General features: G+C 50.4%; 1 protein-coding gene across 2 annotated transcripts in view; it reads left to right on the top strand.

The window, feature by feature from the left end:
* The window catches only part of LOC122383405 (calcium-binding mitochondrial carrier protein SCaMC-1-B-like), a 36274-nt gene that overhangs the window by 15255 nt on the left and 4858 nt on the right, over positions 1–16161 (top strand). Inside the window, exons 2-7 of one of the 2 annotated variants that reach the window (XM_043369764.1) lie at positions 1497–1623; positions 8398–8485; positions 10409–10520; positions 12862–13020; positions 13335–13595; positions 15633–15777. In XM_043369764.1, the coding sequence (XP_043225699.1) occupies positions 1497–1623; positions 8398–8485; positions 10409–10520; positions 12862–13020; positions 13335–13595; positions 15633–15777 (892 nt within the window). Of the gene's footprint in view, positions 1–1496; positions 1624–8397; positions 8486–10408; positions 10521–12687; positions 13021–13334; positions 13596–15632; positions 15778–16161 lie in introns of both variants that reach the window. The other variant, XM_043369763.1, reaches the window with a different exon arrangement.

Below are 16161 nucleotides of genomic sequence, written 5' to 3'. Positions count from 1 at the left end.
GGCATTAGCAAAAATTGCGAGTAGGGCATGACAGAAAGATGATTGGTGGTTTGTATGGCATGGCCATTTTTAACGGCTCGAAATAACATTTCTCAAAAAGTCTAACTAAAGAGCAAGTTGTTGTTGATTATCACTGACTTGTGTTTAGGGGTTAATTATGACTGAATTTTTTAGTTTGGCCCAGAAATGTTGACAGCATTGTGTGCGTTGATCAATTCTGAGCTCAGGGACATATATTTTATTTAGATTATAAGCGTTTGTTTTTCACAACTTCCAGCGTTTTAAAGAGCGCCGGGCCTTCAGTAGAGCGGCGAGGTGACAATTGCCCCTACATCATGTGGTTTACTGGCGCATATCTCGAAAAGTAGCAGGGAAAAGCAGCAAAGCACCTATATGGAATAAAAGATGAGTAATCAGAGGATAGTATAAAATGTTCATTTTTAGCCGCTCGAAATAACGTTTTTATAAAAGTCTAATTAAAAATTTGGATATGATTTTAAATTACGTCTTGCAGCTGCTTGCAAACAGCTAGCTTATCTTGCAGAAAAGCGATGCAATATGTCAGAATGATGTTGGCACAGTGAACAACAGTGCCCTGAACTAGTCTGACAGGAAATTTCGTTCAAAACGACGATTGGTCAACTAATAAATTACCACTAAAGTTCATCATTAAAATCGGTAAATGTGGTGGCCTATAGAGAGTCTAAATTGTCTTGCGTTTGGCGACAACTGACGAGCTCAATTTTGACCTTAGGGCAAAACTAGCATCGGAATCGTATTCTGCGATCAATTTGGGATTAAATGGTACCTATTTTGTTCATATTGCGGACAGTCAGTTTGGGGGAATTTCTAGCGCTTTTTCAGGCTGCCGGCCTACAGTGCGGCGCCTAGGCTGGAGATTGAGAGAATAGGGGTTCAATAGACTGCTGATCCGCCTCGTGCCTTGCCTTGCGACTGGGAGCCACGCGCAGCCGACATCACGCGGCCGGATGCTCCTGCCTCGTGACCGGTACGTTAACGGCGCCGATAGCTGCTTGATGCAAAGTTGATCGGGCGTCGGCAGCAGCGCGGTCGGCATAGCGCCGGGAGCGGCTCCGTGCAATAGATGATTTTCCACCAACTCACTCGCTGACTTCACCGCTGAAGTTGGCTATCTGTTTTCTCAGAGTTTGTAACTCGCATTGAAGTAGAATCAAATGGTTGTTTGTTATTCATTAGGCATTCAATACAGAATTAAGTTCTCATATAATTATTCAAGTTGCATGTAGCTCATGCAAGTTCTGATTATTTTCGTTTTATTGGTCGTCATAGATACGCTCCTGACCAAAGTCCATGCATGGAATGTAATAATCTCCATCTTAACGGTTTAACTAATTACAGGAATGCATTGTCCATTCATTTGCCCTGGTAATCATTAGCTCCTGCGTATTGATTAACCACCTGCTGTGCGATTCTGCACATGCTGACTGTAGTTATGCTGTTTTTCTTTCGGTCAGAAATTCATCGAGCGCTCTGACCAGAACCAGAGCGGCGACCTGACGCTGGCCGAGTTCGTGCACTACGTCATCGAGCACGAGAAGAAGCTGCGGCTCGTCTTCAGCTCTCTCGACCACAACAAGGACGGTGAGTTGCCCCCGGGGAGTGGGTGGACTGAGCTGGACTGGGACTGGGTGGACTGGGACTGGGTGGACTGGGACTGGGTGGACGGATTTGGACTGGGGACTGAGTACACTCAGGTGTGGGTGCTGGATGAGATACCGTGCTGGGCGGAGAATGAAGGTGCTGGGATCTCAAGCCAACGAAAGGCGTTATGAGCGTAGGGCAATGCACGATGGAGCTATTTGATACAGCCATTAGGAAAATTTATTGGAAGTGAGAAGGGCCATTGTATTTCCTTGTTACAAGCCATGATATGAAACGTAATGTTTTTATATAGAATATCCAGATGTGTTGAGAAATTTAAAGTAGCTTGTAAGTTGTAACAGAACATTTTATTACTTTTTTGCAGGTGCTTTTTATAATGCCCGGTCAAAATCGAATTTCTTAACTCATGACAATTGCAGTAGATTATTTCACGCACAACCGGTATTCTTCAAAACCCAGCAGGTTATTGTTCCAATCTTGCCCACCAACCAGAAACACACATACCTGGGAAAGCTAACGAAGGGCTACATTTTTGTTGTTAGAAATTGTTGCTCTCGTGAAAAGGCGGCCGGAAACTGTAAATCTTCTATATTACTATTTGAACAGAATCCGTCTGTCTGTGAGTCTGTGAGTCTGTGTGTCCGCACATCGTGTAGTGGGTTCAAGTAACCTCGCCTACATGGCAGACGGTATGTCGTAGGAGGTTGAAATTTGCACACCTTCTAGTTGACAGACCGGGTCAACGCCTTTTTTAGGTTTCCACTCGCTGGGGTGCACGGTTGGCACGTGTGACGCGCCGGAAGAACGCCAATGAAATTTTGATCGGTTCGTAGATCTTCATTGAGAGCCGGGGTCGACAAACTTTGTGAACTAAATGCATGCCGATCGGTGGCGGGTGCCTCGCATTGGCGGATGGGCAGGTTTTAATTTGAATAAAAAGTGTCGAGAGAACGTGTTGATTTTCGTTCGATGGGAACAGTTTGTGATACGATTTTACAAATTCACCGCGTTTGCCGCAATACGCCACAATTATCTCAGGGCGTCATTTTTGCCGCAAATCGAACAGTTTTGTTAAATATGGTCCGATATGGGCGCAATTTGGTGCAAAGATGCATGCTCAATCACCGGGTGAAAATGCGCCACGTTTGCTGCAATGCGCCACATTTGTCACAAAGCGCGTAAGCGCCATTTCCGACAAATACGATTAAGGGTAATGGAATGGCACGAATAGGAGCAGTGCTAAAAGCACTTTTAAAGTCTGTTTTTTTTAATACTCATTGAATCCAATTATTATACGACCTGACATGACCCAGTGGTAGGTAGTGGTAGTGGTAGGGGTAGTGGTAGTGGTAGAGGTAGTGGTAGTGGTAGGAGGTAGGGGTAGGGGTAGTGTTAGTGGTAGTGGTAGGGGTAGATGTAGTAGTAGTGGTAGGGGTAGTAGCCAGTAGGGGTAGAGGTAGTAGTAGGGGTAGTGGTAGGGGTAGTGGTAGGGGTAGTGGTAGGGGTAGTGGTAGGGGTAGTGGTAGGGGTAGGAGTATGTGTAGTAGTAGTGGTAGGGGTAGGGATAGATGTAGTGGTAGTGGTAGCGGTAGGGGTAGGGGCAGTGGTAGTGGTAGGAGTAGGGATAGGGGTAGGGGTAGTGGTAGTGGTAGGAGTAGTGGTAGGTGTAGTGGTAGGGGTAGTGGTAGGGGTAGTGGTAGTGGTAGGGGTAGGGGTAGATGTAGTGGTAGGGGTAGGGGTAGTGGTAGGGGTAGTGGTAGGGGTAGTGGTAGGGGTAGTGGTAGGGGTAGGTGTAATGTTAGGGGTAGGGGTAGTGGTGGAGGCAAAAGCAGAACAGTGGCCCGGGCTGATCCCAGCGGACGAGAGGTGACCTATGTGACCTGGCCTGACCCAAAGTGACCGGGGCTGACCCCTTTGACCCGTCTTGACCCCGTATCACCCAAATTTCATCCAACAACGCCCTCAGAACAGTTCTTTTTTAAATTCTCTTCACATTTCCGTCCATATCTATGCTTCTAGACGACACATCGACATGAATCAAACACCATTCGAAAGCAAATTGGCTGGTGCCGCAATTTTTCCTACCACGCAGCAAAGCAAGTGGCGCAGCCGCTTGTCTATATTACTATTTGTGGTGACGTAGTTTCTGTCTGTAACCGAGGTCGCGACATGGTGCTACGTAGCGCGGGTTACAGGTCACACCGTTGCACCTACCGCGCGGAAGTTTGCGCAACTCATAGAACAAGGATGGATAACGTGCCTTTGAGGGGTCTCAGCTCGATCGGGTCGATAGCGAGCGCGTGGCGCGTGCTCGAAACGTGCAATTTCGCGTCATAGACTTTACATGTATAAATCGGCTTGCAAAAACGGGCGAAAATGGCTAAATTTGCCCGACACGGGTCCGGTTTCCGTGCAATATCTCGGTAACCGTAGGCCCGATTGGCACGGGGAAACACCATCGTGTAGAGAATCGAACGGGCTATCGAATGGTGTGCGGTGCGGAGGATGGCACGCGCCACGTGCACACGTGAGGGCAATTTTATTTCAAAAAGTGCCGTTTTAAATGGATTTTGGATTTTATTTTATGTTCACGTGACCATCAGAATGAGTGAGTCAAAACAGCGCCTATTCGCAGGAGAAATGTACCGTCTCTCATGATGAAATTGTGAAAAGCTAATTGATCAAAAACAAGGTGGAACAAATCGCTGGAGAAAATGGCATTTGCCCATATTGTGGCACTAAATAATTACACGGGGTTTGCAGCTTAACCTGATACGTTTGACAATTGAAAATGCTATCATTAGAAAGAGCATTCAATTCTCTCCAAGATCCAATCATCACGTTTGCATGACAAGCAACAGTATTCTTTAAAATGTTAATGTTTCAAACCTCTGCAAAACCATTTTTCGCGAAAATTATCTACGCCTTTCATTTGTCAAAAAACTACGCACCTAAGTTATAAAACACATTTCATAGGTTCACTGAACTTTAACGACAGATTTTGAAGTGGAAAGCATGCTTATCAGACATGGGCACCCCGATGCGATGGATATTATTTCCAAACCAAATCGTTTAGCCGTCAAAAAGCAATCCACCGAAAGGGATGGATAACCCAACCGACACAAGAAAACCAAATACCCGCCGATCGAAAATACCCCTTTCCGCGTTGCGGAGCACGCGGGTCACCCTAGTCTCGTACCAAATAGATAGACCTTACGGTACGTGATGAATAAATTTGGCAAAAGGTAGAACTTTCGGAGCTCCTAGCATAAGTGGGTTCACTGTGCATGTATGCTTATATGAGATTAGCGTGAGGTACTAATTATGGAGACGCTTAATACCTTTGCCAGTCATTTTATGGTATCATATTGTGCTTATGAATAGTGTTTTTCTGCGTTCGCCCGCTGAGCGTTGAGCGTGGGTGTCTCCTGAAGCCTGCAGGGGGGAAGGGGGAGAGGGGGAGTGCAGGTGTGGGTGGGGGGAAGGTGTAAATGTTCTCTGTGCGTAAGGGCGGCTAGGTGCGTCCTGCCGCATCTCCGGCCTGATAGATGTGCGTCGCACTATTTGGATCTGCACTGAGGTGATGCGCTGCTAATAACACGATGACGTAAGGTAATAGTTACAGAATATAATGGTGTGAGGCAAGCGGAATGCTGCGCAGGTGTCATGTTTGCTTATCATCACCCTTTGAGTTTTTGCTTCCTATTCGTCGTACTAGTGGTGTGCGCAGCACTGCTCCGCTTGTTCACGTTTTTCATGTAACTGCCACAATCTTGAGCCATCTGGAAACTTAAGGAATTGTGTCATAGATCTCAGTAGTTTCGTTACCTGAATGTGTCTTTTGTCGTCTGCCTCTGTCGCCATCAAAAGGCTGCTAATCACCAGCGATGGATCGGGAAGATCGGATATAATGGCTTACCTCGTCAATATTTCTCAGAGTACTCTGGGAGGCGTAAATCATATAATGGTTGTGAGTTTGTCACTAATCGTGGAGCGTCTATGGTTACTATGTCGAACGAGCAGCAAAGCTCGGGATCAGTAGTTGCGTATTTTCCCAGCTAATGGTTGCGACGTGTGATAGCGGAGACGAACATGTTTGACTTTTCTGGTTTTTATGCTTACTTGTTGTTCCTCGGAGAGGGCGAACTGACGTGTTCGATCTTCTGCGTATATCTGCGTGTTTTGGTCTCGTGCGACACATGTAAGTTTTTGTGCATGTTTGGTGTGCCCTTTGTGCTTTGTACTGTGCTTTATCTATTGTATTAATGAGGTATCTAGTGAAGTGGGTTCCTATAGGTATTATACACGGGACTCTCAGTGGGACCTTGCTTTTTGTATGCATGAGCTTGATTGGGAAGTAGGGACACGGCATTGGACCTGCTTCAGCCTTCAGGCGTGTTTTGTTGTATTACCACTCGTCCTTGTGCGACGCTCGGTGGGTGTTCCCCCATGTCCACCTGCGTTCTTTGTAGTGTCTGGGGTCACCTGTCTGCCTCCCGCGGAACATCTGATGGTGTCGGTTCCCCGGTGTAACGGTCCTCTCGGCCGGCTGATGACATCTCTGGGGGCAGATGTCGGGGCCGACGCTGGGTGGTAACAGACGCCGCCGGGCTCAGGGGCTCTCCCGGCTCCCGTGTAACGCCCCAGTCGCGTCCCCGTGGAACATCTGGCGTCTCGAGGTCGCCCCGAGGCTGTCACCTGGGTGCCCCGCCGGAGTTCCCTGCTCCCCATATGGCGACGCATCCCAGGCCATTTCTCTCTATCACTTTTGAGACTTTTATCACTCTTGAGACTTTTACGCAAGACCCCGCAGTGCCATCTTGTCACTGCCCTTGGCTGTAGCGGCCAGCCCGGATATTGTGCTCTCGAAAGATAGCCCCCTGACCCGTGTGCCCCCCGCGATGTGTCAGCTGGGCGGGGGAGACTTTCCCTCTCACCAGCTAGCTCTACTACCACGCAGCATTTAGCGGACAGACGGACGTCGGACCCTATCTTATCGGCCGTCCCTGGGCGCGGTGACCGATCGCTGACCGATGACCGCCCTCTGGGATTGACTCTGAGATCGCTCGGACCGTGTAGGTACTCGGCAGTGCGGTCACACCGCGGCACGGGGCGCGGCGGCCGGCGGTTCACGGAACGCTGCCGTCACGCCACGGTCACGTGCCGCCGTAGTCAGTGTGGCCAGGGGAGCAGGGGATCGTTCGGGGAGCTCAGGGACAGACTAAGTGAGAATTATAAATACAGTGTGGCATTAAAGACAATATATTCCTGCCCGGGGCCGGGATGATTCAATAAATGTCACCGAGGTTTTTTAGCGAAAACTCCGAGGGCCGTTAGGCCCGAGGTGCTTTTCGCTAAAAAAGCGAGGTGACATTTATTGAATTCCCGGCCTTAGGGCTGGAAGGTGTTTCCCATACCTGCCAAAAAGCTCACAACTATAATTGATAGTGACGTCAGCAGCCGTGTGGTTCAACGCGTTTAACCACACCCCTTGAACCACACGGCTGGCAATATTAAAGCACTGCATTAAACTTTGAAAAGTGTGGTACAGTGCACGTGCCGTTTAAATTCCTGGATGTCTCGATTTAATCATGCAATGTAGCAGGTATGGGAAAAATAATAAGACAATGTGATTGTAAGATTGCTCTATAATTCATTATAGATAGAAGGCGATCGAAGCGGCCAGGGAGTATACAATTGTTGTTGTTGTTGTTGTTTTTTTAGACGGGAATGTTAAAAAACATCGAGGCGTCAGTCTAGGCGTTAGATCTCACTGTCCCATCCATTGACGGAGGGAGGGCAAGGCATGGACACTGGACGGCAGCATGGAGTCTCGTGATACGGACGTGGCGTTTATTGACACTGTGACCGTGCACTCCTCTCCAAATGTGTTCGCTGCTTACTTTTGCAGAGTTGTCTCAATGACCCCTCGGCCCCCAACGAAACTGTCACTGCAAGAGCAATGCCCAGTTTTTCCTGCCTCCCTTCCTCCTCCACCCTGGCGCTGCTGTTTGTATACAAACCCTGCCTGTATTGTCAGTGTTGACCCAGGACATTGGCTCCACTCCGCCTTATCATCGGCTCACCTGTGCAGTGTCACCTCTGACGTCAGTGGTGGCGCTGTGGTGCCGGTACCTACTGTCACGCGCCCGGCTCGTGCTCGACTGAACGGTGATCCCAGAGATTGCACGATTCGATAAACAAGACCCCATTGCACTCCGTCCGTTCAACCATGCTTGGATAAGGGATAGGGGTAGAGCGCTAAAAGGTGGCTGTTACAGTTGACTGCTACTGGCCAGCCTAATTCTGCCTTACGTATGATCCACCAACCTTCCCAACTGGTGCCAACGGGAGCCCGAGCTAGCTGAGGCAGCTCAGGCAAAGCTCCGTCTGCCACCTGTGGCGGCGCTTCCGCTGGTGGCTCCACAGATCCCAGCATCGGCCTGGTATTTCCCTTTCCATTTCGGCCGCGTACCGCCCGCCCGGGCCTCTGCGTAGACTTGCGGTGACGCTATCCTCACTCATTGCGTTCCGCGAACTCCGGGAACCCGATGACGTCACGGCAGCTGGGCCTCTGACGTCACAGGGGTCCAGGCGGCCGCCGGCCGGTTCCCGGGTTCGGCCCGGCCCGGCACTGGCGTCCGCTGTCTGTATCGGCACTCTCTCCCGGCGGAGTGTGAGGGGTAGTGGTGCTGTGCAGTGTGTGTGACGCGCGAGACGGTCCTGACACGAACGGTGCGCTGTGTGCGGCAGGTCGCCTGGATCTGGACGAGATTTACAGCTCGCTGCACAAACTCGGACTGAAAATCACCAGAGGCGAGGCCAGGAAGCTCCTTGAGCGGTGAGTTCATGGGTTGTCTACGGGTAGGATATAGGGGGACTGGGTCTATAAAAATGGGAAGAAATTAAATCCAGGAATAAATACCCACGTACGGATTTGTTTGTGTAGTATGTTCGATGCCTCACAATTCAAGCTTTGCCATGGTGTTGTCATGGTAAACTCCGTCGAGTAGTTACTGGTGACCTATCAGTGATATCATTGACGAGAGTCGTTCAAGTTTTATAGTAAGCCCTCTTGTGATTGTATTGAAAGTGGTTGATAATGTCATTGCGTATGTCGGACCCTTGTGATAAGTGATTTTGCTCCCGTGACTGGTTTGAAATGAACATTTTCTTAACTGCTCTGGTGGTGAAATTCCATCGAATGTCGTAGGCTACCAGGCTGCGGCCCTTTTCGTTAGTAGGTGTCTGATTTGTCTTCGGGATGTATTTACTTACTTACTTACTTACAGCTTCTCGAGATTTTATCAGGCCAACTAGGCCTGTGGGTCTCGTTCTCTATGTATTCCTACTAAATATGCGCAATTTTCCATTAAAGTTAATCATTTTCTGCCGAATATTGCTCCCTGTTACTTGAATCGGTGTTGATCGCGCTGCTCCCTGATATCTATAGGACTCCACATCATACGCTCTGACCTTTATAAGTGCGTGAGCACGTATTTGTGACTGGTCCACTCTCATTATCCGTAAGCGATAGGACCGGTCGCTGCCCGAACTACCGGATGATTCTTGTGCCATAAACAGTGTCATTGCTTTCCATTCCAGACCTTCCTCCCTCGCAGCGACACAGTCATCAACCTTTCGTCTCCCTTCATCACTGTCAACCCTACCATCGCCACCTTTGATGCTTACCATTATACATTTATATTATATTATACCCACCATTGCCATTGCTGTCTCTTCTGGTCATCAATGGGCATGCAACTAAGACCACCGCGTGGCGTGTGAGCACGCCAGTCACCCTGTGTCCACGTGCTCCGTGACGCGGACAGTCTCTGGGTCACTTCGTGCCTAATGGCCACGTGCAGCCAAAGCCATTAAACTAACCAGAGCTGCTGCAAGATCCTTGCGATTGCGCACCGAAGTGCCTGCACTGTTGCGCAATATCTCGGATTATGAGTGGATGTGGTTCGGCGACAAATCCACCGGGAAGCCCACCTTTCAGTCAGGCGGCTTTTGATAACGGGAAACGTGATCAACTCGGAGAATTGAGATGTGGACATTTGATGTTTGCCAACGTTTGTGATTAGAACGCTTGTGCGCAGATGAGTACGAGTACTTCACTTTTTCGTAGGCTCGTTTTGAACGAAAAAAAGTGACGCTGGCTTTAGACAATGGCTCGTCAATGGACTTTGGGCATGCGTGCCAACTTCCATGTTTCATCTGAATTACCCCGGATAGTCGTCAGTGCTATTAAAAGCTTAATAGCTCGAGCGTCATCCGTGAAAATGCAAGCTATCCGGCTGTAAATTTACAGACGGTGCGGGGTTGAGCGGCTGACGCAGGCGTGGCATGTCTCAGACCACTGTTTAATACGTACGGGGGCACGAAGGTAGTTGACGAGCCGGCTGTCTCCGGCCGTGAATGCTATGATGCCGCCACCGCGGGCCGTCCTTCGTCTGCCTGTCACTCGGGAGAGAGAGTCGTAGCCTGGCGCTCTGCCCGACTGTGACGTCATCACGGCCAGTTCATACATCGGGTGCCGACCGTGTTTACATATAGCTCACCGGCCGAAGGCATGGGACTGGTGCATACCAGATGTCACCGGTTTAATGGCTGGAATGACAGACTCCAGTTGTTCGGTTAGACGAGTTAATGCCAGCACACTCCCCGTGCTCCCACGAATTCATCTGCAATTAATTCCTTTTACGAGTATATCGGCTTCCTAGAGTTCTTCTGACGGCTGTCATTGTTCGTCTTGCAGTATGGACAAAGACGGTACTCTGGTGATCAACTTTGGCGAGTGGCGCGACTACCTGCTCTTCCACCCGAGTTCGGAACTGCACGACATCCTCCAGTACTGGCGACACTCAACGGTAAGCGTTCTGCCGGAACCGTCCTTCCCCTGTCCCCGGACAGCTCGTACCGTCTGAGGTAGCTCTCTACACATAACAGCGCCGCTCTCAACTGGCGTGTGCTTAGTAGCCGAGCGCGTTGTCGCGCTGTAGCTGTGTGCTTAGCGCCTCAAGGGGCTACCCCTTGTTTCGAGCATAGTTCTGATCTACTGATCCTATTGAGACATACCAAGTACTGTTTGCCGCTTGATCTTGCTCTGCATCTGTTTAACTGTGTGATTGACCGTTGTAGCTACTCGCATTGTTCGTAGATCAGACCATTTCTTTCTACAGCGCAGGTAAGATAACTTATGTGCCGTCTGCCTTGTGGCACGTGTCAGTGGACTCTCTGTTGTATCAGTTGTATTGCGGCTGCGACATCCACTGACCATCAGCTCTCTGTGTCATATCCGTCCGTCTGTCTGCCCGTCTGCCTCTGTAGTGTTCTGTAGCCGCCTATGCGTGTGCCTTGTGTCGTGTGCCAGCCGCCGGCGGTGTGTCTCGTGTCCCCGTCCGCGCTAACCGTGTCACCGTGTCCCGTCCAGCCAGGGCCGCCGACCGGTCGCCGCCGGACGCCGCCCGCCCGACTGTCGACGGCTCGGCGGCGGGCAGACCCTGCTGTGTGCAGTAGCTGACCCAGCTAACCTGCTCAGCGCAGACGGTCTAGTGTGACGCTGTACCGGTGATATGTTTGTTTCTTGTTAGGCTGGATCAAGAGCAAGTTTCAAATCGAACAAACGATATAAAGCTTTGTTGAAACGTGGTTCGCCTCATTTCATGTTCCTTTTCTCCACATTTGTACTGCCTGACTGGCACTGTGAAAAGGAAAAGCTATCGATTTTAAGCTGCCTGGGAATGGGAACTTTCAAGGCAAGATCCAGTAGTTCGTTTTTTTTTTTCAAAAGGACTCTGGCTCCAAGTATGTTTTTCGAAAAAGCACGCGTTTTAGCGAGCAAAACTAGCAAAAACTGAACCTGAGAAACTCGAACGTCGCCTTATTTTAACATGTGAATTATTCCCGATAATTTCCATCCGTGCGTTTTGGAACCAGATTTGAGAACAGTGGTGACGTCATGCTGTCGAACTTGTTTTGCAATGTAGCGTAAAACTATAATGGACGAAACCGCTTACTCGATTATAACCTCGGCAACAGTGAAAAACGAAGTTTTCCCCAAATTCGTCGAAATTTGGTCCCATCGTACGGACATTGAGTGCCTGCTGCCACCAGTGACGTCATCATAGTGTGCTATTTTTTCAAGACACAATTTCCAGGCACTTACCGTGCACAATTTGAAATCGAATATTTTTTCGGTAAGAAATTCTTGGCCAGACGCTGAAGCTGCCAAAACTCACGTGAGAGCTTCGATAAGGAACTTTGAGCCAGCGTCCTTTTGAAAAAAAAAAACGAACTATAACTCCTCTTCTTTTTGGGCAGGATCTTGGGATATCCGTAGTCAGAACCTTCTAGAACGGTACTTACGGTACTGCTTTGGAAATGGTCTTTTTGCGAACCTTTTGGTTGGTTGGAAATCGTCTTTTGCGAACCTTTTGGTTGGCTACTTGCTTTATATCCCTTGTAACTTGAGCCAGTCATGTAACGAGGAGTGAGCCCTCTTGTCAACGCCCAAGTAGGCAAGGCAGTAGGTACGCTCCTTTGAATGCCCTGGCATGCTCCTTGCCTTTGTCCCGCGGAGTATGTTTCTTTTCTGAGTAGCGCATGCTGTTGATTTCGTAGTTAGCACACTGACTCCTTTGAGGAATACCACCACCTTTATTCAGCCTTTCATATTGTGAATTCATGCTTATTATTTCACCATATTATATTTTGGCTGTGTGTTTTGCTCATCTTCGAATTACGCAGTGCACATGTTGTGTTTGGCCGCAAAGCTCTTGGTTCGCCCAGTTCTTTGCATGGCTTCTGTCTGTGGGTTTCTGTTGTCCGCGGCTGGTCGGCCGGGGAGGGGCGACTCGGTGGCAGTCTGTCCGGCTCTGTGTGACCCGTGTGACCGGGACGACCTCTGACTGAGGTCCGCCCGGTCTCTCGCGTCTCTCAGGCCGGTTGGGTGCCCCCCGTGCCGCCCTCCCCGGCTGCCGGCCGGATCCACCGCCCCGCTACCACCGCGCTGACCGGAGTCTGTGGCCGCCGCAGCCGGCCGCCGCCATGGTTGCGGGCCTGCGCTCGTCGCGGCCGGGGGCGGCCTGCGCCATGGTGGCGCCGCCGCCGCCGCTGCAGCCGCTGGCCGGCTGGCTACCGCGCGCCGCGCTGCCGGCCGCCGGCCCGCTGCTGCGCCTGCTGGACGCACGTGGTCTGCTCTGCTTGCAGTACCTGGACATCGGCGAGGACCTGAACGTGCCGGACGACTTCAGCGCGGCCGAGCTGCAGCAGGGACTATGGTGGCGGCACCTGCTGGCCGGCGGGGTGGCCGGCGCAGTGTCGCGCACCGCCACCGCGCCGCTCGACCGGCTCAAGGTGTTCCTTCAGGTGGGTTACAGGAGACGAGCGGACGGGACCGCACCTCGCGCCGCCTTCTGGGAATTACGTGCTAGGCTAGAAGGCACCTCGTTGGATTGTTATGGATGTTTGCTATGAACCGACCTTATTTAAATATTACGTCGAAACGACATCTTCAACAGTTACCTAAGACAAGTAAAAATCATGCCACTGGGCTACTGAATCTCACCTTCCGAGCGTTCTGCTCGTCATAAACTCTTACACGGTATCTAAACTTTGAATTTATTTGTTTTTCTCCTGACATGATTCTAACCACCCATCCGTCTCCTCTCGTCGCCCTCCAGGTGCACGGCAAGTCTCACTTCTCCAGCATCAAGCACTGTCTGCGTCACATGCTGAACGAGGGAGGCGTGCGCTCCCTGTGGCGTGGCAACGGCATCAACGTGCTCAAGATCGCGCCCGAGTCGGCACTCAAGTTCATGGCCTACGAGTACGCCAAGCGGGCGCTGCGCGGTGAGCGGCCGCGCGAAATCAGCATCTATGAGCGCTTCGCGGCCGGCAGCTTCGCGGGCGGCTTCAGCCAGACTGTCATCTACCCGATGGAGGTAAGGGAGGGGGTGTGGAGACGGAGTGTGGGGGTATGGTGGGGGAGTGAGGTGGCCGTATAATCTTTTCTCCGTGCAGCTGCCTGGCTATGTTCTGTGAAACAATGCAACCGCGCGATTAATTGAGCTTTGTTGCTAACGAAAACAGTGTCAAATTATCAGTGGCGATAAAACCAGTGACAGTGGGATATAAAGCTCTACGTAGTAACTCTACGTAGTCTGCAAGACTGCCTTTTCGTTAATATTTCTTGGTGACATGATATTGATAACCTCTGTAATAGCTGGATGCTATTTGTGGTACTGAATCCTGGATACTATGCATATGTGGTACTGGATTGCGCAGAAGTGAACTGAACTGAACTGAACTTAAGATAAGTCTGCGGGCTATCGGTGCTCTATTGATAACCACCAGATTGATGTACAGGGTGTTTCACAATTACCGTTACAAGAGTTGCCACTCAATTTTGGTACACTTAAAGGTGGTTTTTCTGAAAACACTATACACCATTGGAAAGAGCACATAATTCTGGTCCTGGTTAATTGCATTTTGAATGCCCTTTGGACAGATAATGGGTGTAGCTGATGAAAGACTGATCCAAATGAGGTCCGAGTCTGCGATTATCTCGAATATCAGGATTAGAGCCTGTGTGATAAGCTTGTTGCTCACGGACCTGTTTGAAGACGGCTGTACATGGCTGCGTGGTGTAGTCAACAGGTATCTATTACGCACCTCCTGTATGAATTTCAAGTCTTCAACGCACAGGCTTCAATGGCAATGACGTCATTTCCTACCTCGTGTCAGAAAGGTGACTTGCATGCCGGCCGGCGAGCCGACCTGGCGGCTGGGATGTGTGGGTGGATTAACGCGTGCCCCCTGCGGCCAGCCGCGATGCGGATCGGGGGCACTAGTGCATGAAACTCCGCAACAGCTGTCGGTCGCCAGGGGGCACAGACCTTGACCCTACTTGCAGTCTAGAGGTCATTCGAGTCCAGTACCTTCGCGCCGCCACACAAGTCCACACCCGCGCCTGAAGATGAAAGTCGCCGTTGGTTTTTGTGCCCGAGGGCGTAAAAATCAACAAAGAAACCTACATCGAGACCATCCTTGAACAGACGCTGAAGCCGTGGGCCAAGAAGACGTACGGAGACAAGGGCTGGACTTTTCAGCAGGACGGCGCAACAAGCCACACCGCGCGCGTCACCCAACAGTGATGCGAAGACAACTGCCCAGGCTTAATCACCAAGGACCAGTGGCCCCCATCATCCCCAGATCTGAATCCGATGGATTACACGATGTGGTCCGTGCTCGAGAAGGAAGCCTGCTCCAAACCGCACAAGAAGATCGACGATCTCAAACGATCTCTGATCAGCGCCTGGCAGAAGATCCCCGACGCGGTTGTGCGTGCCGCAGTCCGTGACTTCAGGAGACGGTTGGCTGCCGCTGTGAAGGCTGGAGGCGGCCACTTCGAGTAGGACTTAAGGATGTTGGTCTCTGTGGTTTTGGGTACATATGGTGCAATTTTGGCGGAAATAAAGTCATTATGCCCAGAGATATTGAGCTTTGATCTTGTAACGTTAATTATGAAACACCCTGTAAATGCTCTTTCGTAACAGTGAGGCTTATGGGTTTCTGTGAACTTTCATGCGCATTGCACAAAGCAATAGCGCTTAGGTGAAAATTGGTCTGACATGCATCGGTGAATGACCTTTCTGCTATCCGCGTCCAACAAATGAAGCGTTGCTGGCTTTGATGTTGCTGTTATTACGTTGGCCTCCTACTGCGCACTTCTCACCGTATTTGTCACAAGTGAAATATTGTTTGGTGCAGGACCATTAGTAAATAATGATCCCCTTGGTTCAGTCAGGCGCTAGCTGTTGTAATCCTATCAAAGATTACGTATTCATACTCAGTGGAGCGGTATCGTGGTATTGCGTATTCCTTGACCATGTCACATTAGCTCCAAGACTCTGTGGCCCCCGCCGCTGTCTGTCCTGCTAGTTGGATCACTCCAATGACCGCCTTTACGCCCCCGCCAGGTGTTGAAGACTCGCCTGGCACTGCGGCGCACCGGCCAGTACAAGGGTATGGTGGACGCTGCGATGAAAATCTACAACGCCGAGGGCATGCGTGCCTTCTACAAGGGCTACATCCCCAACCTGCTGGGCATCATTCCGTACGCTGGTGAGCGATTGGCCACTGCAACTGGTCAGGGCCTGATGTGTAACGTAGGAGAGCTGAGGAGAGGCGGTGCCGTACCTACTACCTGGCTTTCTTGGGTAGCAGGGGCAAGGGGAGGATAGCCCATTATGTAATATTCGATCAGTTATGTTCAGTTTTGTTGAAGTCGATTTTATCTTTTCGATCGTATTTATGGTGACCGAATCGATCGTGCGCCAGTGTGGAAGAAATGACGAATAACTTGTTACGGAGCGAGCGAAGCGAGCGGAGTCTCATACTGAATTAAGGGAAAATCCTGAGTATGAGCGGCCGGCCGGCCGGCCGGCCGTGGGGACGCTCTTCAAAAGCTAATATCTCAGGAACGGGACATCCGATTGACAAGCGGTC

This window comes from Amphibalanus amphitrite, unplaced genomic scaffold (assembly GCF_019059575.1).
Source record: "Amphibalanus amphitrite isolate SeventyFive unplaced genomic scaffold, NRLGWU_Aamphi_draft 000163F_arrow, whole genome shotgun sequence".
NCBI classification, from domain to species: Eukaryota; Metazoa; Arthropoda; class Thecostraca; order Balanomorpha; family Balanidae; genus Amphibalanus; species Amphibalanus amphitrite.
The sequence above is the reverse complement of the archived record's forward strand: the minus strand, read 5'-3'. Positions and strand labels throughout refer to the sequence as shown.